General features: G+C 47.8%; 1 protein-coding gene across 1 annotated transcript; it reads left to right on the top strand.

Moving 5' to 3' along the window:
* Positions 1–26,669, top strand: ankrd50 (ankyrin repeat domain 50). Its single transcript, XM_080008379.1, has 5 exons — positions 1–130; positions 1,087–2,160; positions 7,442–7,671; positions 21,639–25,174; positions 25,346–26,669. Exons 2-4 carry the CDS (start codon positions 1,655–1,657, stop codon positions 25,169–25,171), a joined length of 4,269 nt encoding a protein of 1,422 aa, XP_079864505.1. The 5' UTR covers positions 1–130; positions 1,087–1,654; the 3' UTR covers positions 25,172–25,174; positions 25,346–26,669.
* Positions 26,670–26,947: the final 278 nt, after the last annotated feature.

Below are 26,947 nucleotides of genomic sequence, written 5' to 3'. Positions count from 1 at the left end.
CCACCGCTCGGCCTGGGTTCTGATCCGAGAGACGGGACCGGGAGGACCGGGAGGACCGGGAGGACGCGGAGCACCGGAGCAGGACCCTAGGAGGCCGGGGAAGCGGCCAGAACACGGAGGATCCGGGGAGGTAAGAGGAGCCGAGCCGCAGCTGTAAGCGGAATAACGAAACGGTTTGGGTCCGTTTAGTATCCGCACCGGGAGCACAGCCCGGTTCTACCGGGTTCTACCAGATGCTATCGTGGGTCTGTAGCTCCACAACCACCCGAGCCGCAGCTCCAGGTGCGGGGTGAGGCTGCTCTGTGTGGCCGTACAAAAAGCCGCACCGCCCGGGTAGGACAGTCAGCTTGCCCCGGTGCTGGTTCTCCTGCTGCTTCGCTGGAAAGTGGCTCCAGAGAAATGTGTTCGGTGTAGAAAAGAAAGAAAAGGTAGAAAAGATGGAGACGATAGAAAGAAGATTCCAGAGTCTATTCATCACATACATCATACAAGTAGTGTGCAGGGAAATGATGAAGGGACAAACTCCAGAGGCTGCAAAGTAGCAAAAGAAATACATAATAATAATAATAATAATAATAATAATAATAATAATAAAAATATTAATAATGATAATTTTAATATCATCATCATCATCATCATCATCATCGTCATCATTATCATCATAATGGATATCAAAAAAAATTATATACAGCACTGTATGTACAATATGCAACAGAGTAGAAGGTTTATCTTCATCCCAGTCCAAGTAAAAAATAAAATTCTACTTTTTGCTTCTTTATGAAGTGACCTCACACCGTCCACTGAAAAAAACGGAGATTTCGATATTCCACATTTGAGATATTTGGAAGGCAACAGGCTGTGGACGTGGGAGAGTCCCTCCTCCCACTGAGTGGATGGAGTGTGGAGGAACCAGAGCAACGGGACAAACCCCTCAGCAGGAATGTGGATCCGGGACAAAGAGAGTCCAGCGTGTCCAAATTAGAGCAGATAGAGCTCCATGTTAAAGCAGATGGAGCTGCAGACACAGCTGCAGCGTCATGGAGTTCAATGCGTTGTGTTCTAACCCAGGGTTTGCTCCTGTTGCAGGCTCTGCAGCGTGCTGCTTTCTGGAGGAGCTGACCGTGTCATGGAAACTCGCTCTGGTGTTTGAGATGCATCAGCGGAAACATCTGTGCAGCACCCATGGCGGCCTCCATCAGGCGGCGGTCTAACTGCGTGGGGAGAGTCTCTGGGATGCCGGGCGGCCGCCTTGCCCGTCGCCATGCTGCTCAAACTAACTCATAATAACAAGGAGCGCTCAGTTCAGCCCGGGAGGAGGCTGTGGAAAAAGTTGGTGGAAAATTTATGGTTTTAGCCTCAATTTTCATTCACTCCTTTTTATTTTTTTATTTTGACCTAGATATTGTGCAGTGGGCCACAGCTCAGCTGCTTCTCCTCCACTTCTCTGCCTCTTTCTTCACTCTCATAAAAGACCCACATTGCATTCCGGCGTCTGTAACATCGATACGAGGCTGAACTTCAGTGCTTCCCAGAATCTCGTTTTGCAGCGTTGGAAATGAGCCTCCCAGCTCGCAGGGCATCCTGCTGGAGTTAGAGATGTGGGTGTGGCTCCGGGAGGAGCGCCCCCTGTAGGCAGGACGCAGCACTCAACATCATGGCGCAGACCAGCCTCCTGCAGGGCAAGCGCTTCTACTGCAGAGAGTGGGTGTTCCACAAGCTGCAGCACTGCCTGCAGGAGAAGAACAACCCGCCCGTGGGGGGTGTCGTCGCTCCCAGCAAGCCGGCCGGCTCCGCCCCTTCCCTCCAGGGTGGCGGCGCTGCTCCAGCTCCGGCCTCCTCGTCGCGGGCCGTCGGCTCCTGGGGGGTTCTGCTGGTGGGCGGGCCTGGCAGTGGCAAGACGGCGGTGTGCTCGGAGCTACTGTGGCCCACGTCGCCGCAGGGCTTGCAGCGCGGCCTGCACCCGCGCAGCCTCGCATTCCACTTCTGCCGCGCCAACGACGCCGACACGCTGTGCGCGGGCGGCTTCGTGCGTGGCCTGGTGACGCAGATCTGCCGCGGCGGGCTGCTGCCCGGGTACGAGGAGAAAGTTCGAGACCCGGCCGTACAGAGTGCCCTGCAGCCTGGAGAATGCGAGAGGAACCCGGGCGAGGCCTTCAAAAGGTAGGTGCACACTGGAATGCAGAGCAACGGGGACAGGGGATTGGTGTCCAGGGCTCCACAGTAACGGTTGCCCAGTTGCCCCAGGCGACCACATTTGGGCTGTTGTCAACCATCTGGTGCGGTCTGGTTGCCCTGTTGTCAACCAGCACTGTTGTACCCTGATCTCACTCAATTATAACATGATTGAAATTGGGCAACCATTTTGTCAGCCATAGCAACCAACAGCTGATGCATGGTTGGCAACTTGGCAACCTCTTGTAGAAGTCAGTATCGGTCCCTGGTATCACAACAAAATTACACAACATGGAGGTATCGTGACGATATCAGCTCAGGAATCCAAAGTGCAGGTCGACGGCTCCATCTGGGTGCGATGTGGTGATTTTTTATGGATATTATATTATGTTGCTAAAACTGCAGTTTTCTAATAATATTCAGACTTGATATTGTGAGACGTCATTCTCATTTATTTAGACACAGAACAGTGTCACAACATGAGTGGCTACATGACACTGAGTTGGCCATCTGATGATATACGAAAGGAGGAGGACAACATCAGGATGTTTTAACGACGAAGTGGTACTAGCGCTGTGTGACGATACAACACTAAATTGTTAAATTGACATTTTAAACATGAGAGTTAATTATTCCATCATTAGAAATTTTTTTCACAGAATGTTCAGTTGAAATCAGAGTGAGATCTTGTTGAAACCTCCCAACGTGGAATGAAAACACGTGGAATGAAAACACACAAGGCCCCCCCCCCCCCTCTCTCTCTCCCCCTCCCTCTCTTTCTCTCTCTCCCCATCCCTCTCTCTCTCTCTACCTCCCTCCCTCTCTCTCTCTCTCTCCCCCTCTTTCTCTCTCTTTCTCCCCCTCTCTCTCCCCTTCCTCTCTCACATTAGCTCCACCTCAGCAGCCGTCTATTTGATGTCTCCTTTCTGTTGCTATTTCCTCACTGTGTGTGATGAACTATTTGCATTTCAGTGACATATGAATGAAACAATAACAATACACCTGCAGATCTTGTATTGGTTCTGAAAATAGACTGTTATAAAATTGTAATATCGATACTTTCTTTGGAGGTTACACAAACATTTCCACCTAAATTAAATAACCACCATAGTTCCAAATAAATGTATATTTCTGCACTGGATTTTAATGCACGTCAGAGGAATTCTCATGATGTATAAAATGTCAATAGTTCGTATTGTTCCTACTACAATACAGTATTCCAGTTGTATAGTACTTTATAACAATACAGTAATATTGTACTTATTGCCGTGTACCAGCTCTTTACTAGCGACTGTAAATATAGAATATTATTATTGTTCCGTGAAACCACCAGACGACAGCGTTCTGCCCCGACACGCTGTGTCCACAGCACCGTGTGTGTGTGTGTGTGTGTGTGTGTGTGTGTGTGTGTGTGTGTGTGTGTGTGTGTGTGTGTTGGGGTGTGTGCACGTTTATGTGTTGGGGGGCGTGCACGTGTATATTTGGGTTACTCGCTCAATGTGTTGACACGCTGCAGGTCATGCAGTCTGCTGCGCGGGCTGGAATGCACACACACACACACACACACGTGCACACACATTGCACCATCACACACGGGGGGGTCTGGGCGAAGCGTTCATACATGTAAATCATTTATTTTCAAACAGTCAATAGGGTTGCTGGTTCAAACCACAATTCTGCCTCTTTCTGGAGTGTTTCTCTCTCTCTCTCTCTCTCTCTCTCTCTTTCCATCTTGTAATATTGTAAGCTGTGCAGTGTTTGATCCTGGTACATCATCAATGGGACATAAACACATTGAATGATGTTATTTCTCTGAGGAAGTCACAGTCAATGACTCTTGCGATGCACCTTTCACAATGTGAAACTATTACAGTACAGTAGTGCAGTTTTGTCTTCCAAGCAGACAGAACAGGAACACTGAGTGAGCACATGGTCCCACTCAGCAGGTGCTGCTGTTGAAACACACAAAGGGAGATGGACATTAGAGTTTACTATCACCCTGTGACGCCTCCCACTACTGAATATCCCCAAAGTACTATCTTATTTGCAGTTAGTTACTATAGACATTTGGTGACAGATAGCACCCCCTAAAGGAAGCCTAGGGTGGAGCTCCTCCTCCACCTAGGTTCTCAGCTTCGTGGCATAGCGTCCTCTTTTGGAGCAGAATATAGAAGGAAAACTTCAGGTTCAGGAAGTCAAAGCCCTGTTTGCATATCTTAGCTCCACCTGTTCACTCATCAGTTCAACTGTCAAACCCAAGGTCATTTTAGTTTAGAAAATCCAGGTCCAGGGAATAATATTCCACACCAGGATGTGGGGTCAACCATGTGGATCAGGTTTGTGCTAGCAGCAAATCCTCGTGGTGGACGAACCGAATGTTCAAACTCAAATGAAAGAAGTTTGCCCATATAAAGGTGGTGTCGTTCAGGAGGGGAGCATGGTGGGGATTGAAGGCGTGTATTGAGGCGTGTCACTGCGTTGAAGGCGTGGTCCGAGGCTCGGAGTCACGCTCCCATTCCCCTGCTCTCCGCTCCATCTGTTTTTATTTACCTCTGCTGCACCTTTCTCTGCATCCCTTCCTTTTACACCCTTGTTACTCAGACAGTAAATTAACCAAACAAGGCCGAGCTTTGTTACGACGCGCCGTTAAATCGCTCTGCGTTAAAACACACACGGCTCTGTGTCCAAGTGGTTAACAAGCTGAATGTGGAAACTGGGACAAGATCTGCTTGTTTTTCTTCTCTTCACTCAAATATTTTTTTCCATTTGTTATTTCATGAACAGAGTCTTTCTGTTTCACTGTAAATCCTTTAGTCACGATATGACTGTATCCATGTAGGTGTGTGTGCGTGGTGGTATTCTGATTTTGAAATACCAAATTCCTCCATTTCTCTTTGTCCTTCATGCAGCTGCGGAATTAAAAAAAAGAGAAACGCTCGAAGTTAGAACCTTTCTAAATACTTTAAATACCTTTTTTAAATACCTCATGCATACCTCAAAGTCATGCAGCATGATGCACACTGCAGAGCGTTGCTGCATCTGTTTTAAAAAGATTCACAGAATAGTTTTGAACTTAATGAATCTCAAAGTCTTTGAGTCTTATCTTAATCTGCTGTTTTCCTGTTTTCTGCTCGTGCTCTGACACCAGCCTGCACACGTTGACCCAGAGTGACCCCTGGGCGATGGGGGCGGAGCGTCTTGGTTGCCCTGCCCACCTTATATATGTGGGCGTGGCCACTAGTGTCTGCAGGGCGGGGTTTCAGATTCCTCTGGTCCAGGAATTCCCTCCTCGGCTGGGGGGGTTTGAAGTACTAGGTTTAGCAGTACACATGAATGTATTTGATTCTACATCCATCCTGATGATATTTGATCTGATTGTGTTGAATAAGTTGATGTGTTTCAACTCCAAGGGCTGCTGCATACAGTGCCACACTAATACTAACTTGGTACTTGTGATATACATTTCTGCAATTTAAGTATTGAGAGAAAGTACTCGAGTGTTTTACCAACCTGGTATTGTGGATGTTTTGATACTTATTTGTCTGTTTTTTGTCTGAAACACGTTTTCAAATTGGTAAAAGACCTTCATTTTTACGCTTGGAGTTTCTTGTCCACATGGTCGTCCGTCTCCTCCTGTCAACCCTGAGTCTGGAAGTCTCCTCTCCATCCCAACCTGCCACATTCCAGCCTTTAAAATGCAAGATACTGATCTGCAGAGGAACTCAGAGGAATCACTTGGTGTTCATCCTTTGCCTGTGTTACTATGACAACCTCACATATGTTGCTTTTGGCACTTGGTGTGGTAGCTTGGTACAGGAAACGTCTTATAAAAGATCTGAATTCACCAGCGTCTGTTTCTGGGATCAAACCTTATGAGACGTCTCAACGGTTTCGTTTGGAATTTGACTTTTTCAGGACGTCTTGCAGCAGAATAACGGAGCAAAGTGACTCATTTCTGGCTGGCCTCATTTTGGGAACAGAACAGAACACTCGTTGTCAGGACGACCAGGTTGTTTTTACGGCATAAGGACTCCAGCCGTTTGGAGTAAAGTAGCTGATTGAGTTTTTTGGACGTATTTGGAGATTCTTCTTCTTCTTCTTCTTCTGAACTTTAAGAAACTGCATTATCTACTCCTAAAAGACACATTTAAATACAGTTACTCCTCACTTAACGACGAGTTCCGTTCCTAGCACCAGGTCAATTGGTTGATAAGTGATATTACATATTTATATTGATATTACAAGTTACATTACTGTGTTATTTCACGGTAAGGGGGCACAGCGTGTGTGTGTGTGTGTGTGTGTGTGTGTGTGTGTGTGTGTGTGTGTGTGTGTGTGTGTGTGTGTGTGTGTGTGTGTGTGTGTGTGTGTGTGTGTGTGTGTGTGTGTGTGTGTGTGTGTGTGGTATAAAGGGTGGTGTGTGATGAGATATTATTATGTGATGAGGTATTGTACACACTGTACAGTACAGACTGGTAAATCTGGTTGAGAGTGTGGAAAGAGTGTTTGTGACATTGACCTTAGACACCTCCACCCTTCAACGAACACCCAACACCCACCTTACTGAGTTTAAGATGTTCCCTAACCTGCAAAACCTCACCAGCAAACTGACAATCCAGTCCCTGTGCTCAACACGAAGCCATTGAAGCCTCTTCTTCTTCAAGTCTTGACGAGAGTAGAATCCACCATGTTGTGTTTTCAAGGTTGAGGGTTAGGGTTAGGGTTAGGGTTAGGGTTCAGTTCAGGCTGTTGTCATGTCCAGCTCCAAACCCTGGAGCTTCATATCTGGACTGGATCTGCTGGACTGGAGCAGATGTTGTTTTCTCTGTCATAGACTTGATGCTCCGTCCTCTGGCGCTGGCTGCTGATTAAAGGTGGATGTGGAGTTTAAACCTGGTTCTGTTCCTCTGATGTGACCCCACCCATGGTTTTATATGATGTAGCTTTGTGTTGTCACCCCACCTCCAGCAGTGGAAACGGCGTATAAAGGAGGAGATGGAAAACACAAATACTTTGATTACTAAAGTATCTCATGGATTATAACGCCCCCCCCGGTGTGGGCTTATTAAGCAGAGATGGTTGAAGACCAATGATGGAGTGATGATGGAGTGATGATGGAGTGATGATGGAGTGATGATGGAGTGATGATGGAGTAATGATGGAGTAATGATGGAGTGATGATGGAGTGATGATGGAGTGATGATGGAGTGACGATCGAGTGACGATCGAGTGACGAGGGAGTGACAATAACTCTTTTCTTCCCCCACAGATGTGTCCTCCTGCCTCTGCTGAGCCTCAAGCCCCCTCAGCAGTCCCTTTTCCTGCTGGTGGACTCTGTGGACGAGGGTTTCCAGTTTGGGGAGGAGCAGCGTTCCTCCCCCGGCTCCCCGAGGAGCATCGCTGAGCTGCTGGCCAGCCACCATGACGTCTTCCCCCCCTGGCTGCTGCTGGTCTGCTCCGCCCGCCGCCAGAACAAGGCCATCACCAAGCTGTTCACCGGTAGGTACCGCCCCTCTGATGACATCACAGTGCTTCTCACAGATGATTGGTCGGGTGTTCAATCTTTCACTTTGTAGTTGACCAGTATTACAAGTATTTCAACACAGAATATCACTGTAGTTCCTTTCAGATTGAACACAGGCTGATTTGGTTATTGACTGAATGGCCATTAAGATTTAGATCAGAGTCAATAATTCCATCACTTGGTTTTAGTTTGCAGAGTTGGGAGAGGAGATGAGCAGCAGCTTTCAGCCTCTCCTCTTTAACCATAATTACGGATAAAAAAATTTCACTATCTCACTTTTATCTTTATTTATTTGGTGGAAATTCTGACCCAGTGATTTGTTCAGTGCGCTGGTGCAGTGGCTGAATGAGCTGTGATCATTCACTGAGAGAGCGATCTCGATTTATGTGTCACCAGCAAACTGTGGGAGGCAATTGTGTTATTTTTTGTTTTTTAGTTTAACGGGAGCATCTAGAGGTTAAATAAAAGCACCAGGATAGAACCCTGGGGAACGCCACACATGATGCTGGTTCTCAGATACTTAGTTGTCAAGAAGAAGAACAAGAACAGTCTTTATTTGTCACACAGCACACCACACTACAACACACACACACACACACACACACACACACACACACACACGCGCACACATGCCCGCGCATGCCCGTGCGCTTTGGATGGTGCCGGTGAAATGGTTCCTCTGCATTGAACCATCCTGGCTTGTCCTTCCTCTGGGGCCACAGCCAGGAGCAGTGGGCAGCGTACGTGGACGCGCCCGGGGACCAGGTGATAAATGTCCATCGCTGGTCAGACCATGATGGGTGCATGTTTTGGGTGGGGGTCCTTACTGACGTGAGGTGGAGGAAACCCCATGTGAGCACGGGGAGAACATGCAAACTCCACACAGAAAGGCTCCTATTTGGGAGATAACCCACCGGAGCACGGTGCCAGCAGCGCCCCAGGCGGGAATCGAACCCAGGACCTTCTTGCTGTGAGGCAGCAGTGCAATGCACTGCAGTGCAAGTGCAGTGCACCGTGCCACACCAAGGGAGAGGAAATAGTCCCTGTTATGTAAATAAGGCTTGAACCAGTTGAAGAGCAGGCTCAGAGTCCAGCCCAGTTCCACGGTGTCCACATCAACTGTATTGTCGACTGTTTTTCATGCAGCAACAAGATCCAGTGAAACTAGGATCAACATGTTTCCTGAGTCATTGGTTCGACCAATGTCATTAAAAACCTGAATAAAAACCATCTCAGTGCTGAGATTGACCCTGATGACAGGTTATCCCCCCAGTTGTTTGAGGTTAGAAAACTGCTAACTTGTTGGAAGATTATTTTTTTCGGTTTTTCGTTTTTTTTCGATTCTTCTTATGAAGGCATGTTTGATAAAGGTCTGAAATTGTCAATTACACAAAGTGTCTCTGCACTTGGTCAACAGGGGCTTGATTCTGCTGTTTTCAACGTCTGTGGAAAATGCCCGATAGGAGAGAAATGTTCATTTGTAAGTCTGTAGGTCTGTCCGCAAGCAACGCAAATACTTTTAGAGAAAGCTGTAGACAGAGCATCAAGGCAGCAGGTGGAGGCTGACCATTCTGAATTCCCTCAGAGTTTCATGTATCAAGTGATAATACTTTGAGAATCCATGTTGTGTTGTGGGCAGAGGCAGATCAGCTGTAAATCATTACCTTCATGTTTATTTAGGATCGAAAATAATGACAGAAGCTTTTAGAGGAAAAAACAAAACTCCTTTTAGTTTTCCATCTATAACAAAAGAGTTGTGGTCCCTGCACCTCCTCCCCCAGATCCTGCACCTCCTCCCCAGATCCTGCACCTCCTCCCCCAGATCCTGCACTTCCTCCCCAGATCCTGCACCTCCTCCCCCAGATCCTGCACCTCCTCCCCAGATCCTGCACCCCCTCCCCCAGATCCTGCACCTCCTCCCCCAGATCCTGCACCTCCTCCCCCAGATCCTGCACCTCCTCCCCAGATCCTGCACCTCCTCCCCAGATCCTGCACCTCCTCCCCAGATCCTGCACCTCCTCCCCCAGATCCTGCACTTCCTCCCCAGATCCTGCACCTCCTCCCCAGATCCTGCACCTCCTCCCCCAGATCCTGCACCTCCTCCCCCAGATGCTGCACCTCCTCCCCCAGATGCTGCACCTCCCTCCCCAGATCCTGCACCTCCTCCTCAGATCCTACACCTCCTCCCCAGGTCCTGCACCTCCTCCCCCAGATCCTGCACCTCCTCCCCCAGATCCTGCACCTCCTCCCCCAGATCCTGCACCTCCTCCCCCAGATCCTGCACCTCCTCTCCCAGATCCTGCACCTTCCTCCCCCAGATCCTGCACCTTCCTCCCCCAGATCCTGCACCTTCCTCCCCCAGATCCTGCACCTCCCTCCCCAGATCCTGCACCTCCTCCCCCAGACCCTGCACCTCCTCATCTCCCCCAGATCCTGCACCTCCTCTTCATCTCCCAGACCCTGCACCACCCTGTACTCTTTCCTCCCATCAGGCCTCCAGCCTCCACTGTGCTGATGAGCTGGCAGAACGCTAATGGAGCCTAGAGTGGGAGGAGGCGAGCAGGAGGTGCAGAATGATTCTGCTGCAGTTATGTAATGTTCAGGAAACACCAACGCGGGCTTGCCTGCCGTTTTTTGTTTTTTTTCCCTGATTTTCCTTTATCTTTGTGAATCAAGTAGGTTGTAGTAGCAGATAGTGTTGAGTAGGGTGGTGCTCAGGAGCAGCAGGATGCTGCTTGGCCTTGGCTTTGCTCTGTGTGGTTTTAGGTTTGGTATTGTACCATGACGCTCCTGAAGGGTTGTCCTGAGGTTTGGTGTCAAAGTGTGTCCTCGTGTCAGAGCAGACCATCACATCCGAGTCCACAAAGGAACTGGAACTAATCATCTGCTCTGTCACTCTTATTTCCTTTTTATTTAAAGGGACAGTTATTGGCCTGCCTGGGTTATAGATCGATAAATGCGATTTTCATCTTCCACGGGGTTATGAGGTGAACATGAATAACATTATTACTAACATTTACACTTATTAAAACTACAGTACAAGTACAGAGAGAGTAGTTAGAGTAGTTTATTTACAATAAACATGTATTTACTGTTGTTTGTAGCTTGATGCAGTCTGACAGAGAAAGCAGAGTGTGAAGCACAAAGTGAAGCTGATGAAGAGCAGAGAACCACTCCATTGTGTTCACTCCTCCATCATGGGTCATGTGGGATGGCTCTGGTTCTATTCAGGGAACTCTTTCCTTTGCTCTCTGTTTTTTACATTCAGGGTTCAGAGCCTCAGGAATCCTGTGAAATCAGTGAGGAACTTGTAGACCTCTGCTCAGATCTGCCCTTTCATCTTCACTGGGGCTGTTCTTGCATTCTGTGTTTGCTCTGGTCCAGTCCTCCACCATTATATCAACGTGGAGACTTCTTTGTCTCTCCTTTATGAGCTTTAGCTTATTCTGACGCTTCTCTGAATGCTCCTTATTCATGCCACGCTGCACCTAAAAATAGATTGAGAGTTTGAAACCTTCCAGTGTTTCCATGTGATGCAGGACCTGCTGACCCTGACCTGCGGTGAGAGCCAACGGTGAATGTCCTGTTGACAAAGCTGTGAAATGAAAAGGAAAGAAAAATAAGTGGTTTTAAAAAGTGCTGCTTTGGAACCCAGCGTCCAGTGGGTCGTTGAGTTTCTGGAGGACACATTTCCTTGCACTGACCAGTGGAATGCACTCTGGGAAGTTTTCATCACCTCGGAGGCCGAGCAGGAAGACGTTCTGACTGTTTCCACGGGAATGCGAGCGCCTCACAAACAAAGAATGTTCTGTTTATGAGGATCATCGAAAGAATTTTGCACCGCTTCCTTTCCAACTGACCCACATTCTGTCGGTGGCTCTGGATTGGTTTAGCTGCAGATTTAACTGGATCTGGAACGTTTTTTCATAATGCTGCATGTCACAGAAATACTATGATTCCATGTTCCTCGCAGTATAACTTTATGAGACCATGTTTGCATTTCTGAATACAAATTTAGATTTTATATTTTCCTTCAAAATTAAGGGAAATTGTCTATTTTCATTCAAATGTTTCTTTTAAGATAAATGCGACTGCTGTCGCATGTATCTTAATGTAGGCAGAGGATTTTCCATTAGGAAACATGATAACAGGATTAATCCTGAAAAACAATGATGCAATGATCCAATTCTGCTGGAGCAGAGCTTTTTAAATGATCTGTCCAGAGACATCAGAAGGACTCCTTTACTGTCGTTAGAGTTGGATTCATCTTTAGTATTGAGTGTTGAACAGCCGGCCACTATCCATGGTATTATATTTCCAGCGTTGATGCGTTGAGTCTCTGAGAATAATCACATTGATAAACCGTGGAGCGCTGATCTCCATATCTGAGTGGACGCATGACGGGGCTGTCATGGCTGCCATCTGCCCAGTGGACTGAGTGGTGCAGACCAGGCCAAAATCACTGTTTCTCAAATCTGGGATGTGAAGGTCCCCTTGAGCGCGGGGGAGTACTTTAAGGGCTACTTCGTACTTTTACACATGTATAATTCATTCAAGTTTTTGACCAGAAAAATCTGTCCAATAAAACCATAGCGATAATTATCGCGATCTTTTTTCCCTCAATGTTGAAATAAAATAGACTCAATCATTGCGATAAAAAATTCTGCAGATATGTTCATTTCCGCGATCGGCAAGTTGCAGCGGAAAGCCAATCCGTTTGGACGATCTAAAGCTGACCTTTCACCTCTCACCAATCACATTTGTTGATATAGAAATAAGTCCCACCCACAGGTGGTGCTTGTAAACACAATAAAAATGGAGCGGAGACAGTGCTCTGAGGAGAAGCAGGAAGATGAAGTATCCATGACAACAGGGACACAAACATCCATAGTTTGGGGATTTTTTTTGATATTTAAGTTCGACCCAAAGCAGACGGTTCATGTCCATTGTGTAAAACATGTCGACGTGACGTCCCGATGAAGACGGCCAGCACCACAAACCATTATGGATTGGAACCTATTTGCCATATTTATTTTTGTTTTTGATTGAATCAGAATTAAATTGAAAGCTTAATTAAAGCGGCTGCACTGTTACCTATTGTTCAAGAACGGAAATTATTCAAGTCGTAATATTCATAATGTATTTTTTAATCGCTTAACTGACAGGACTTATTATTTTGAATATTCAGTAAAAAATATTATAAATCTACGTACCTTCATGATGTCATTCTCTATAAAACCTGCCTATCAATTGTTTTGAAGCTCAATGAACACAGATCATATTTGAGTCCAGGACATTGAAATCTTCCAGGACACGTGGAGTGGCACCAATTCTTTCTAACAAACTCTGCATTAAACATTACACAGGTTGACACGAGCTGCATCATTTGGGATTTAAGTATTTAAGCACAAGGACATTTTTTTTTTTTTTTTTACCTTTTTGCAGTTCTCAGAGGCTGATTTGGCCTGAACCTATATTGATGTTGACTCTTTCCAACTGAGCGCAGATCATCAAAGTCCATGGACAACGACACGTATAGTTGAGACATTCACACTTTCACTTTATCTGTTGGTAGTTTAGTTGTTGCATCTACTTATTGAGCTGCAGAGTGTTTTGGGGATTTGCATTTGAGACAGTATTCAGTATGAGTGGATCTGGGACTCAATCCAAGACCATCTGTGATGGAACAATCTGGAAAGGCTTTTCAGCTGCCTCCATTACCCAAAGCATCAACGAGTGCAACATGATGATGTTTTTCAATTCCTGCATCGTAAAGTCTGCAGGCCACTAAAAGTCAGCAGCGAAACGGTCACACATCTGTACTGATTACATACATGATGAAGGTGAAGTAGATCCCAGAAAAGGCATTGGGAGGTGTTTTTTTTTGTTTTGTTTTTTTGTCTTTTTCAAGATTCAAGATTCAAGATTCAAGATTTTTATTAGTCACATACATATACATACTTCCATACATATATGCAGTGAAATGTAATGCAACGCACCCGGTGATAGCACACAATAAGTCCTAGGAAAAAGTACAAAAATAAAATAAAATAAAAAGTAGAAAATTCCTTTCTAATAGACCGACTAACTGACTCCTAAAACGTAATACAGTAAGTGGAATACTTATAGAATAAGATAAAAAATATATAGAATAAAATACAATAAAAAATAAATTGAAATAAAATGGAATAGGTTGAAGGAATATGGCTATGTATATACAGATATGTGCATTTAAAGTGGCATGTGAATTAAAGTGGCATGTGAATGTGAATAGTGTGAGGTAGTGTTTGGGATAATACAGCACAGTATACAACATTACGGCGCAGCAATACGGCATCACGAACAACCCTGAACAGTGAGACAGTATGCGGTACAGTACGCTACATACAGTACAGTAGGTAGTGGAGCCTATGTGTGTGTCTCAGTGAGGACCCCTGGTGAGGTCAGCGTTGACAGTTCTGATGGCTTGAGGGAAGAAACTCCGTCTCAGTCTCTCTGTTCTCGCTGTGTGACTGCGGAGGCGCTTGCCTGACCGCAGCAGCTGGAACAGTCCGTTGTTGGGGTGATGAGGATCCTTCATGATCCTACGGGCTCTGCTACTACACCTCCTGGTGTATAACTCCTGCAAGGGGGGGAGGGTAGTTCCAGTGGTACGTTCAGCTGAACGCACCACCCTCTGCAGGGCCCGCCTGTCCTGGGCAGTACAGTTCCCAAACCAGGCAGTGATGTTGCCTGTCAGGATGCTCTCCACTGCTCCAGAGTAGAAGGACTTGAGGATCCTCACCGAGACCCGGAATTTCCTCAGCTGCCTGAGGTGGTTTTCTCAGGATGACCTGGAATTACAGCGGAGTGAGATGGGGCTGAAATATTTCCTCCTGTTCAAAAGTAAATTTTCTTGAATACGTGTAGGAATACAGAAATGTGTATCGTGAATATCTAACATGTAACCAGGGTTCTGGCTTTCCAAACCAAAAAGGCAACAGCAGTAATCACAGCTCAGTGATAATGGAGCTGCAGGAGATGAATCCATCCCAAAACCAAATGGTTGGCCTGCCGCGACGCCACAGCGAGGCGTGGCGGCTGATTCCATCCTCACCTGGTTCTAGGTTCTACCACTTCAAACGGCCGCAGGGGGCGTCTTGTTGGTTTGTCGCCAGCAGCCAAAACCCTTGAGCCACCGGTTTAAGCGACATGCTAATCGCATGCTAGTCTGCGCTGTGAATCCTAACGTGGGGCTGTGAAGGTAGTTTCTTGTTGCTGCTGGTGGAGAGCGTGGCCTCCTGAGGAAGACACTATTATTTTCACTGGTTTGCTCATTTCCTCTCTAAGATGAGACATTCACTCTCATTCATCTTCTGCTTTGGTTCAGCTCACGCGCCCAACTGCCGCCAGATCAGTCACTAGGAATTCCACAGCTTTTATTTTTAATTAAAATCTATACTCTAAGGAAGTGATGGACCCCGCCCAGATGTTCTGAGGTGGGACCGTGTTTGTGTCTGTGGACGGTGAGCTCACCTTAAAGGACACGAACCTTTGTCATCTGCTCTGTAAATGCTTCTTTCTTTCCACCGACTCCCAGACAGCAGTGATTTACACTGATCCGGGTAAAAATAGGAGCTCTGTTTAAAAGTGGGCATTCTCCAGCTCCTCGTCTCAGAGCGGCCTTCAGGAGATTCTGATAGGCTGCAGTGTTAGTGCTGTCGCAGGGAAACTGAGCTCTGAACGGCTTCTACCATTTTTGTTGTGTTCTTCTTTTTTGGGAAAATGTGAGAGCTCGGCGGAGGGAACGGCAGATATGCTGGCAGCTTGACAACACAAACACAGTCGTAAAGCAGGATGGTTTGTTTCTTCTGGGCCAGCTGTGGAATGCTCCCGAACTGGGGAGAACAAGTCTCACCTTACCGACCGCAGTTTGTGGTGTAGTTGTCACAGTGTTGGACATTCTGGTTTAGGTCTATCAGCAAACACATTCAGAAAGAAAGACGTTTAATTCAATTTCAGGATTCAATCCCGAGCAGTGTTCCCTGGTCATCCTCCGCTGACGCACCCTTCTCTCAGCGGCTTACGCAGACAAGCAGATTTGTGTCCGTACTCATGTACGTGGTGTCATCCGCAGGCTGAGCGTCAAGCCTCTCTTTGGACGAGCTACAGACCATAATCCTCTCTGAATACTGTAATTGAGCAGCATGCAGTCTGACAGCCGATAAAATTACAGGTCTACTGCGTCTGTGTTTCTAACACCTTTGGTGCTGCGCTGCAGTAACATGAGGCCAGACATGGCGACCCAAGCGCCTGGCCTCCTTCCCTGCGAGGTGACGCCCCTCGGTGCAGCCAGCCAGCGCTCTGCAGGCAGCGCAGTGGGATTATTTTTAGGCCGTGGCACAGAGTGAGACTTGTCAGTCCCGTATTTAATTGAAGGGTGTTTAAATTTGGTCTTAATTTGATATTTTGGCAAAATAAATACTCTGCATTTCTTGGCACATGGTGAACTGGCTGGAGCTCGGGCCTCCAGAGGTCTGCAGAGCTACGTCAGGGTCTTTCATCCAGGCCGTCGGGTGGTGGGGATATCTCAGAAGAGAACCAGATTGGGCAGCGAGCGTTTCCTCGGCTCAGCCTTCTGCTGTGTGGACGTTGGGGAAACCCAAAGTGGTTCCAGACCTCCCCAGCGCCACGCGGCAATGGCGGACAACAGTTTATTTGAAGTGAGTTGATGGCTGATAAAACATGATCACTCTTTAGATTGAGTCAGTTTACTGTGCAGAGGAATCCAAGCGCGTTCGGGTGGAGGTCGGGGTGGAGGTTGTAAGGAGGTCGGAGGAAGGAGCTCCTACCGCCAATAGAGGAGGATTTTTGAATGGGAAAACTAATTCCAACTTTACAGATGTATATCCTCATGACTAATGTAGTGTGACGTCACTCCTCATGCCTAGCAGCACCTTGAAAACTCTTGATCCTTCTAGAAGCTTCATGATCTGATCTCAGAGAAGTTCTCCACCGTAACACCAACCGTGTTCACAGCTTCATCAGCTGATCTCAAGTCAAGACACACAACCAGCCTCTTCTCATTGGCTCTGGGTTTTCTCTTCTCGTGGATTTGTTCCCAGGCGGGTGGTTGGGTGGGAGTATTGGATTCCTTGGCAGGTGGTGTTTTGAATATCATTCACCCCCTCCACCACCACCACCACCACCATCAGGATCCGGTCCTGTTTGACAACTGGTTTGACTGGAAACCGTCTGATGGCTCAGCACCAGACGTGTTTTGGCACGAAGCTTTTCAGGACGTTTGGCTTCCAGCGCAACAGAAATTAATTGTTAAAAAGGTTCTCCAGGTACCCCCCCCCCCCACACACACACACACACACACACACACACACACACAGTTGTGGATTCTTGTCAATGGAGCTTTTCTTCATCTGTCACTAGTGCAGATGAGTCGCTGACCTCAGGGATTGGTCAGGCTCTGCCTCCAGTGGTGGAAAGTAACTAAGTACAAATACTGTGATTCCAGATCCAGCGTCTTGGCGTGCTGCTTGTTGTTCTCTGCTCCTCCTTCTTCTCTTTTAGGATCTTGGCGCTCAGCGTTGCTGCAGCTGTCCACCAGACGTTAGCATTAGTGCGGAGGGTTCAAGTTTCTGTTTGCTTTCTGGATCCTGAGACTTAAGATGGTGTCTCTCCAAGAACGTGCCTGATTTCAGACACGGTCACTGTGAAACCTGAGCACACACACACATGCACACGCACACACACACATGCACACACGCATGCACACGCACACACACACATACACAGACACACACACACACACACACACACACACACACTGCCTCGTTTGTCATCTGAAATATGAATGTGAAGGCAAACAGTTCATATTTTGTCTGTCATGGCCGTGGTCCAGCTGTGGGAGCAGCAGCTGCTTCACCCTGCTCAACAGGTCAACCAAGTACAAGTACTTGGTTGCTGTACTGAATTACATTTTTCAAGTATCTATACTTCATTATATTCAGTTTCCGAGGCTTTATACGTTTACTGTGCAAATATCTTCAGCTTTCACTGTCTGATTTCTAACAGGTCAGAGTTGTTGTTCCACCACGTTTCACTGAAGCAGGATCTTTGTGCTGTTGAGTTGAATCAAGTACAACGGTTGTTTTCCAACATGGCTCCTTGTTCCTCGCCGGCCTAGCTCTGAGTTCTGTCTCGTCCTGCGCTGTCTGTGCTGACTCAAGTGGAAATTGTAGGTCACCATCATCCATGATGTCATTGAAAGACAAGATCTCTTCTCCTTTTGACTTGAGGCCCTCATCTGTTCACGTCATTGAACTGAAAAAGCTTGTCCTGGTGGCTGCAGCCCCCTCCCTCCGCTCTGGATCTTGATCCTTGGCGTCTCTGTGCAGCGTGGCAGAAGCACTCATCGTAAAACTGCAGAAAAATGTATTTTATTTCCAGCCTTTGGAGTAACTCCACTGGATCTGCAGCAGTTTGTAAAGCACACGCTGGGATTTCCCCTCGAGTCTCCACAACCACATCAACTGTCCTGAGCCCCCCCCACACCCCCAGGTAGTGTACTTCCTGTTCAAGCTGCAACTTTCCCGGAATGCCAGTCTATCACTCTGCCTCACTCTGCCTCACTCCCTGCCTCACTCTCTTTAACATCCTATTATCACTCTATGCATTACTCTCTCCATCACTCTATATTACTCTGTATCAATCCCTCCATCAGTCTCTATCACTCTGTCTCTGTATCACTCTCTCTATTGGTCTGTATCACTGTGTGCATCACTCTCCATCACTTTGTATCACTCTCTGTATCACTCTCTCTGTCACTGTCTCCATCACTCTGAGAAAACAATGATATCACTCCACGTGGACAGGGTTCAAAGGGCTGCACAGCGTCTCCCCAGCGGAGCTCTGTTCACCGCAGGACACTTCATGTTTCTGGACCAAATGGCTTGAAAAATGGAGTATTTCTTGTGATGTAAACATATTTCTCCCGTCCTCCATGTTCTTCCTCGATGCATTGAATCCCTCCCTCTCGGACCTTTACTCTTGAAACTAAAATAGTTTTCATTTTCGAACAAATCTCTTAAAGACCTGTATTTGACTCACTGAGCCAGTACACAGTGTAAATACACAGTCCTTTAATATGCACGCTCTGTTGCAGGTTTTCTACTAAAACATATTGGGACACCTAGTTATAAAGACCGTAATCCATCCAGACGCCGTCCAGGCACGGGTGTGTTTCTGTGTGCGAGATGAATTCTAATCTTTGAATGTTGTGTTTTCTCGTGTGTTGGTGTGTATTTAAAACCATTTAAACAGGAGGGATGCTTTCACTGAGAGAGGTGTGACGCACCGCTGTGACCAGGGTGTCCATTTACATAACACCAAAAAGGAGGACGCTTTGCAGGTTTCAGTGGCCAGGATAAAAACTGAAAAATAATCCTGATCCTATAAGACATAACAAGACTCGAGTGTACTCACCCCTCGGTTGAATGTCTTATTTGTGATACTTTTGCCCTTTCCTGGTGCTTCCAAGAGTTCTTCGTTTGCAAGGAGATCCAGACCCAATCTAACTTGCCGCTGCAGTTAGATTGGGTCTGGGCCTGCCGTGATGCCAAGAAGCCACATGGCTAATTTAGTTACGTTCATATGACTAATAAAATACCAGATGTTTATTTGAAACTGCTTTCAGCCAATCAAGTATTACAGGAATGTATACTTACACATAGCCTATTTTTTCATTTATTATTATTTGTTTGTTTGTGTATTTATTCATTTATTTATTTTTATTTTATCACTAGATAAAGTATAATATAGGGCTGATCTCAAAAGGAGGAAAATGAGTGTCCAGCTCGAGGCTGCGCAGGAAGACACGGGACAGGACACGGTATTTCAAAACCAGAATGTCCGACCTAAAAGGGGACGGAGGGACACCCTCTCTGTGTCGGATCGTAAGGCACGTTAACGTCCACTACTGTGATCTGTTGAACAATCAACTTTGTAAAGATGTCCTCAGTCCCTGGAGCTGCAGTCCAGACTAGTTTCTATCAATTAGTTTGACTTCACTCTGATCATTCATTCATTCATTTAGGCATTTTTGGATTAAAATTGCATGGCAACCCAAATCATGGTTGCCAGATACCTGCTGCTTTGACTCGCACAGTGTTTGCTGGTTCATCACAGTGGCCACGCGGGGGATGTTCTTTGTTTCTGCTGCGGTTAGCGCCGGCTGTGCGAGGCGTTGGATTTCACTGCGTTTTTTTTACTAACACAATAGCCTGTGATGGGGGAGTCCTGCCTCAGGCTGGCGGCAACGTATGATTCTTATTCTGAGCAGGGAAGAAGATTTATTATATAATCAATGAAATCTAAGGTTACACTTGGAAGGTTTTAAGGGTTTTTTTCTGTCACAGGTGGTTTTGAACAAAGCCAAACAAGTTCTTCAACTCTGTGTGTAAATGTTAATTATCGTCCCGTTAATTAGCAGGAAGCTGAGCAAACACTGTTATCTCATTTAAAATGTCGATTTGAATCAGCCTTTTCGTCTGACAGTGGAGCTTTCCTCCTGAAAGTCTGCTGTGCACTAGGTTTTCAGCAGCTCTGCAGCAGGATGCAGAGCAGTGTTTTCCCACAGTGGGAAGCCTGTTGGCTGTGGAAATATGTCAATAACACGCAGGGAGGCAGCGCGGGCCTTTCTTCCAGCCCTGTAAGCCCCACGACCATGGGAACTGTAAATACAAGTATGTAAAACTTTGCCTGCCCTGGGGTCCCGAAGCCGAGCACGCTGAGAACAGATTGTTTTAACGTGGAGAAAAGTTCACTTCATGCGCATTAGCTGCAGCCGTTATGGAGCTATTTTCCCAGAGTCTGTTGGAGGAATTCCCATTAATGATCTGTAATTAGGAGCCACTGTGTTTTTTCAGGCGTACCTGCACTGGAGCAGCAACTGGCTAATGAGCCACTGGAGTCGTGGTGCACTTTATGGACCTTGTCCTTCCAGCTCAGGTTCTGTGTCTCTGCAGCGATATCCTGATTTAATTCAGTGGATCATGAGGTTCACTATCCAGTCAGGCAGCTGCACCTTTTCTATGAATTCCGAATGAGAAATTGCTGTTGATTAATTTCCTTTGTGAATGATGCCATTTCTCACCCCTTGGTTTTGTAGATTGTTTTTTTGTACTTCAGTATACATTCTGATTTCTTTCACTTAAATACTAGAATACTTTTTCCGTTATTCTAGTCTTGTCCTAACCCATATACAGTAGGTGTCTTGCTTTTCTAATATGTTCTAATAATAAAGGTGTTTCTGGAGCATTTATAGAGTAGTATCCGAATTTACTTTGCATATGACTTTGCATATATATCTCAGCCTGTAGATTAATACAGGAAATGGTGCTGATTGTTGCTTTTTTTAAATTCTGCCTTCAGCGAGTGTTTTAAATTCTGCCTTCAGCGAGTGCAATTAAACAAGTTTTGGTGTTTTTACTCACAGAATGAGGAATTTCCTTCTGCTCAAGGTGCTGCGTAGTTTATCTTGATTTTGTTTATTAAAGTCCCTCATCGGGTGAACTGATTCTGAACTTGGACTGATGTCAGTGACCAGAGCACTGCCTGCCTCTGTCAGTGACCAGCCTCTGGAAGGTTTTATTTTACCGGTGTGGATTCAACGCAAATAAGTTTATACCCGAAGACATTTAAGCTTGAAAGGTAAACGATCAGTGGTTCGATGGTAACTATAATTTTGAGGACAATTATGGGAATCTAGGGAAATTGTGGGAAAAACAACTTGTTTACCTTCAATTATGTGTACTGGTGTAAGTATAAGTATTACTTCTGATGTGTTCTGTGAGAATGGCTTTATTCACGTCACCTTGATTCATCCTCATCCTTATTAAACATTGTGCACTGCATTGTGTCTAATGCTCTCTTTTTCTGCGCCCCTTAGGATTCCGCAAAATCAGCCTGGACGACCTGCGGAAGGCCTACATCGTCAAGGACGTACAGCAGTACATCCTCCACCGACTGGACCAGGAGGAGGCTCTCAGGCAGCATCTCACCAAAGAGACTGCCGAGATGCTCAACCAGCTCCACATCAAGAGCAGCGGCTGCTTCCTGTACCTGGAACGAGTGCTGGACGGCGTCGTGGAGAGCTTCATCATGCTGCGTGAGATCCGGGACATTCCAGGCACCCTGAATGGCCTGTACCTGTGGCTATGCCAGAGGCTGTTCGTCAGGAAGCAGTTTGCCAAAGTCCAGCCCATCCTGAATGTGATTCTGGCCACATGCAGGCCACTAACGGCCAAGGAGTTGTACCATGCTGTCTGGACCAAAAATATGACTCTCACCATGGAAGAGTTTCAAAAGAAAATGGACATTCTCTCCAAGTTGTTGGTGGATGGCCTTGGGAACACTAAAATCCTCTTTCACTACAGTTTTGCGGAGTGGTTACTGGACGTAAAGCATTGCACCCAGAAGTACTTGTGCAATGGTGCAGAGGGACACCGGATGCTGGCCATGAGTTACACTTGTCGGGCCAAGCAGCTCAAACCGCTGGAGGTGCAGGAATTCGCTCTGCATCTCGTCCGTTCCAACCTGCAGATGGAGCCCTTCAGCCTGGCTCTTTGGATGGTTTGGAATGGAACTCCTGCTAAAGACTCCCTGATGAGTTCGATACCCAGAGAGCAGGAGGTGCTTCAGCTCCTGGTCAAAGCCGGAGCTCACGTTAATAACGAAGATGACCACTCCTCGTGTATCGTCCAACAGGCCCTGGAAAGGGAGGACTCCATTCGGACGCTACTTGACAATGGAGCCTCTGTGAACCAGTGCGACTCCAGCGGGAGAACTCTGCTTGCCAACGCCACATACAGCGGTAACTTGGAGGTGGTCAACCTGCTCATATCTAGAAGGGCAAACATGGAGTTGGAAGACAACCACGGGCAGACGCCGCTTACTCTGGCAGCGAGGCAGGGCCACACCAAGGTGGTCAACTGCCTCATCGGCTGTGAGGCCAACATCAACCACACGGATCAGGATGGGTGGACCGCACTCCGCTCAGCCGCCTGGGGGGGGCATTCGGAGGTGGTCTCCGCTCTGCTCTACGCCGGTGCCAAAGTGGACTGTGCCGACGCTGATAGCAGGACAGCTTTGAGGGCCGCAGCGTGGGGGGGGCACGAGGACATTGTGCTCAACCTCCTCCAGCACGGGGCAGAGGTCAACAAAGCAGACAATGAAGGACGAACAGCACTCATCGCAGCGGCCTACATGGGCCACAGAGAGATCGTAGAGCACCTCCTTGATCACGGCGCTGAAGTTAATCATGAAGATGTGGATGGGAGGACGGCTCTGTCGGTGGCCGCGCTGTGCGTGCCTGCAAGCAAAGGCCACGCTTCTGTCGTTAGCCTCCTGATTGACAGGGGAGCAGAGGTTGACCACTGCGACAAAGACTGCATGACGCCGCTCCTCGTGGCCGGCTACGAAGGGCACGTGGATGTGGTCGATCTGCTTCTGGAAGGCGGAGCCGACGTGGATCACACAGACAACAATGGACGCACGCCTCTCCTCGCTGCCGCTTCGATGGGCCACGCCTCCGTGGTCAACACCCTGCTGTTCTGGGGGGCAGCAGTCGACAGCATCGACAGTGAAGGAAGGACGGTTCTGAGCATTGCGTCCGCTCAGGGGAACGTGGAGGTGGTCCGGACTCTGCTGGACAGGGGGCTGGATGAGAACCACAGAGATGACGCAGGGTGGACGCCTCTCCACATGGCATCCTTTGAGGGCCACCGGCAAGTCTGCGACGCCCTCATTGAGCAAGGCGCTCGCTGCACGGAGGTCGACAACGATGGCAGGATACCCCTGATATTGTCTGCGCAGGAGGGACATTACGACTGCGTGCAAATTCTGTTGGAAAACAAGTCATGTATCGACCAGAGGGGGTACGATGGGAGGAACGCTCTCAGGGTGGCTGCTCTGGAAGGCCACAGGGACATTGTGGAATTACTGCTGAGTCACGGTGCCGATATTGACTACAAAGACGCTGACGGTCGACCAACGCTCTACATACTGGCACTTGAAAATCAGCTGGCGATGGCAGAATACTTCCTCGAAAACGGGGCCAATGGGGAAGCTAGTGACAGTGAGGGCAGGACTCCGCTGCACGTCTCCTGCTGGCAGGGACACGTGGAGATGGTCAGACTACTCGTCAACTACCATGCTGATGTTAACTCCTGTGACAACGAGAAGCGCTCCGCCCTGCAATCTGCCGCCTGGCAAGGCCACACCAAAGTGGTTCAGTTCTTAATAGACAATGGCACACATGTGGATCATACATGCAACCAGGGCGCTACGGCCCTAGGCATCGCTGCCCAGGAGGGTCACATCGATGTTGTGCAGATACTGCTGGAGCACGGCGCAGACCCGAACCATGCTGACCAGTTTGGACGCACAGCGATGAGAGTGGCTGCAAAAGGCGGCCATTCAATGATAATAAAACTCCTGGAAAAGTATGGAGCCACAACTCTGAATGGCTGCAACCCCTCCCCAGTGCACACCATGGAAGAGAAAACACCTTTGTCCGTCAGTGGCAAAATGCTAACTATCAAGTCAAACAGCTCCGGGAGCACGGGAGCCGGTGACGTGCAGTCGTCTGATCGCGGTCTACCTAACGGACCCGTGCACGCTTTCAGTTCCCCGTCAGAATCTCCAGACTCCACTGTGGACAGACAGAAATCCTCCCTGTCAAATAATTCTTTAAAGAGCTCAAAGAACTCCTCGCTGAGAACGACCTCGTCCACAGCCACCGCACAGACCGTGCCCATCGACAGCTTCCACGGACTGACCTTCACGGAGCAGATCCAGCAGCACTCGCTGCCCCGCAGCCGCAGTAGACAGTCCGTCGCGTCTCCATCCGCCACCACCAAGTCCATTGGTCAGCAGCCTGCATCTCCGTCCAGCGAGTTCGACTGGACTCAGATTAAACCGGGCCTCAAGTCCTCAAAGGGATGTAAGACGGGAAACGGAACGTCGAACAGCAAGGGGGCGTCGGGAGACAAAAAGAAACTAAAGAACAGCGGCTCGGCCCAGGGTCAGGTTCTGGAGTACGAGATGATGCAGTTTGACAAGAGGATCGCCCTCAACAAGGCGGTCGCAAACATTTCAGTGAAGGATCCTCATTGTAAGATTGTGATCGGCAACCCGACACAGGATGGGGGGCAGAGCCCGGATCAGTTTTACATCCAACAGCAGAGCTGTGCAGAGAAGAAAAGAAACGGTATCATGACCAACCCCAACTACCATCTGCAGGGCAACCAGGTCTTCCTGGGGCGGGTGTCGGTGCCTCGGACTATGCAGAACAGAGGCAACCAGGAGGTTCTGGAGAACTATCCCATCGGGGAGACGGATCTAAGCCTGAAACAAGCCCTGAAGCTGCAGATTGAAGGATCAGAGACCGGGTTCAACTACAAAAAGGAGACTCCATTATAGTTGGTAAGGATCCACTTTCCATCTCCTCACATTGTGCCGGCTGCTTCCAAGGTTCAGCAGCAGGTCGACCGGGCGGTGACTGCACGGCCTCGATTGTCCTTTACTGCAGCAGAGCTCTTCTTCCTTGGATCCCATGTGTCCTGATACTGACCTGGATTGTTCCTCTACTTTCAGATGTGCGCAGCACTCATCGCGCATCGGAGGGAATGTGCCAAAGCAACTCTTTTCATCTGCATTTGAACTGGTTTTGTTCCGTTTTGACCTCAGATCAACACCAACGCACCGGGGAAGATTGTTTATTGCTGCCGATGGCTTTTTGTGAACTGATACTTCCATGTGCCTACATCTGTTACAGCCTTCTCCGTGTACCCATGCACAATATCCTTTTAATTTAATGTACTGATATTTAATAAGCCGTGTATGCACTTTTTCAAGATGGTAAAATGACAGAGGTGCTTTTTTATTTTGAGGCCTTGTATCGCTGCGTTTTATCAAACTTAACGATGCTTTTTCATTCTGGTTTTGTTTTCCATCGGTTGTTGCAGTTCATTCTTTTCACACTGAGCAGGTTGTCGCATTAAACAGGACGACATGGAGGTGACGGATGCGTCTTAGCATCCAAGCTCTCTGGATCTGGGTGGAGGTTCTGGATACAAACATATTTATTTTGGAAGAGAAGCCACTCGGTGCTGACACGGGGGGGGGGGGGGGGTTCTATGTTAAAACCTGTGAGTTCATTTTGTCCCTATGGGATTTCTCTCGTTTCCTGTTTTGTTTTTTACAGTTTGGTGTTTTTGTGTTTTTATTCGTACATTTCAAATATTTAAATGGAAGCTCAGCAACAAGAACAGGAAAATAAAAGAAAGTGCAAAGCTGCTCCTCCAAGCCAAAGGTGCCACAACCATGAAGCAGCTGCACAACCGGCCCCGCCCCTGGGAGTGACGGAGGGATGGGGGGGTGGAGAGAGATGGAGGGATGGAGGGATGAGAGATGGAGGGATGAGAGAGATGGAGGGATGAGGGGGTGGAGGGATGAGAGAGATGGAGGGATGAGAGAGATGGAGGGATGAGGGGGAGGAGCTGGGAAACTGTCACATTCTGACAGGATCTTCATGATGTTCAGTGTGATGAGACCCTGACAACGCAAACAGAGCTGCTCCTCACCTCCTCACCTCCTTACCTCCTTACCTTCTTACCTTCTCCTTACCTCCTCACCTCCTTACCTCCTTACCTCCTTACCTTCTCACCTCCTCACCTCCTCACCTCCTCCTCACCTCCTCACCTCCTTACCTCTTTACCTTCTCACCTCCTTACCTCCTTACCTTCTCCTCACCTCCTTACCTCCTTACCTCCTCACCTCCTTACCTCCTTACCTTCTCACCTTCTCACCTCCTCACCTCCTCACCTCCTTACCTCTTTACCTTCTCACCTCCTTACCTCCTTACCTTCTCCTCACCTCCTTACCTCCTTACCTCCTCACCTCCTCACCTCCTTACCTTCTCACCTCCCTACCTCCTTACCTCCTTACCTTCTCACCTTCTCACCTCCTCACCTCCTCACCTCCTCCTCACCTCCTCACCTCCTTACCTCTTTACCTTCTCACCTCCTTACCTCCTTACCTTCTCCTCACCTCCTTACCTCCTTACCTCCTCACCTCCTCACCTCCTTACCTTCTCACCTCCCTACCTCCTTACCTCCTTACCTCCTTACCTTCTCCTCACCTCCTTACCTCCTCACCTCCTCACCTCCTTACCTTCTCACCTCCCTACCTCCTTAC

This window comes from Zeus faber, assembly GCF_960531495.2.
Source record: "Zeus faber genome assembly, chromosome: 10".
Lineage (NCBI taxonomy): Eukaryota > Metazoa > Chordata > Actinopteri > Zeiformes > Zeidae > Zeus > Zeus faber.
This window is presented reverse-complemented; position numbering and strand designations above follow the sequence as displayed.

Bases quoted from the DNA above. Each gene is read 5' to 3' on its own strand.
- ankrd50 (XM_080008379.1), top strand. From the start codon at position 1,655: ATGGCGCAGACCAGCCTCCTGCAGGGCAAGCGCTTCTACTGCAGAGAG. The intron at 2,161-7,441 runs GTAGGTGCACAC...CTTCCCCCACAG, and splicing joins CCGGGCGAGGCCTTCAAAAG to ATGTGTCCTCCTGCCTCTGC. The intron at 7,672-21,638 runs GTAGGTACCGCC...TGCGCCCCTTAG, and splicing joins CATCACCAAGCTGTTCACCG to GATTCCGCAAAATCAGCCTG.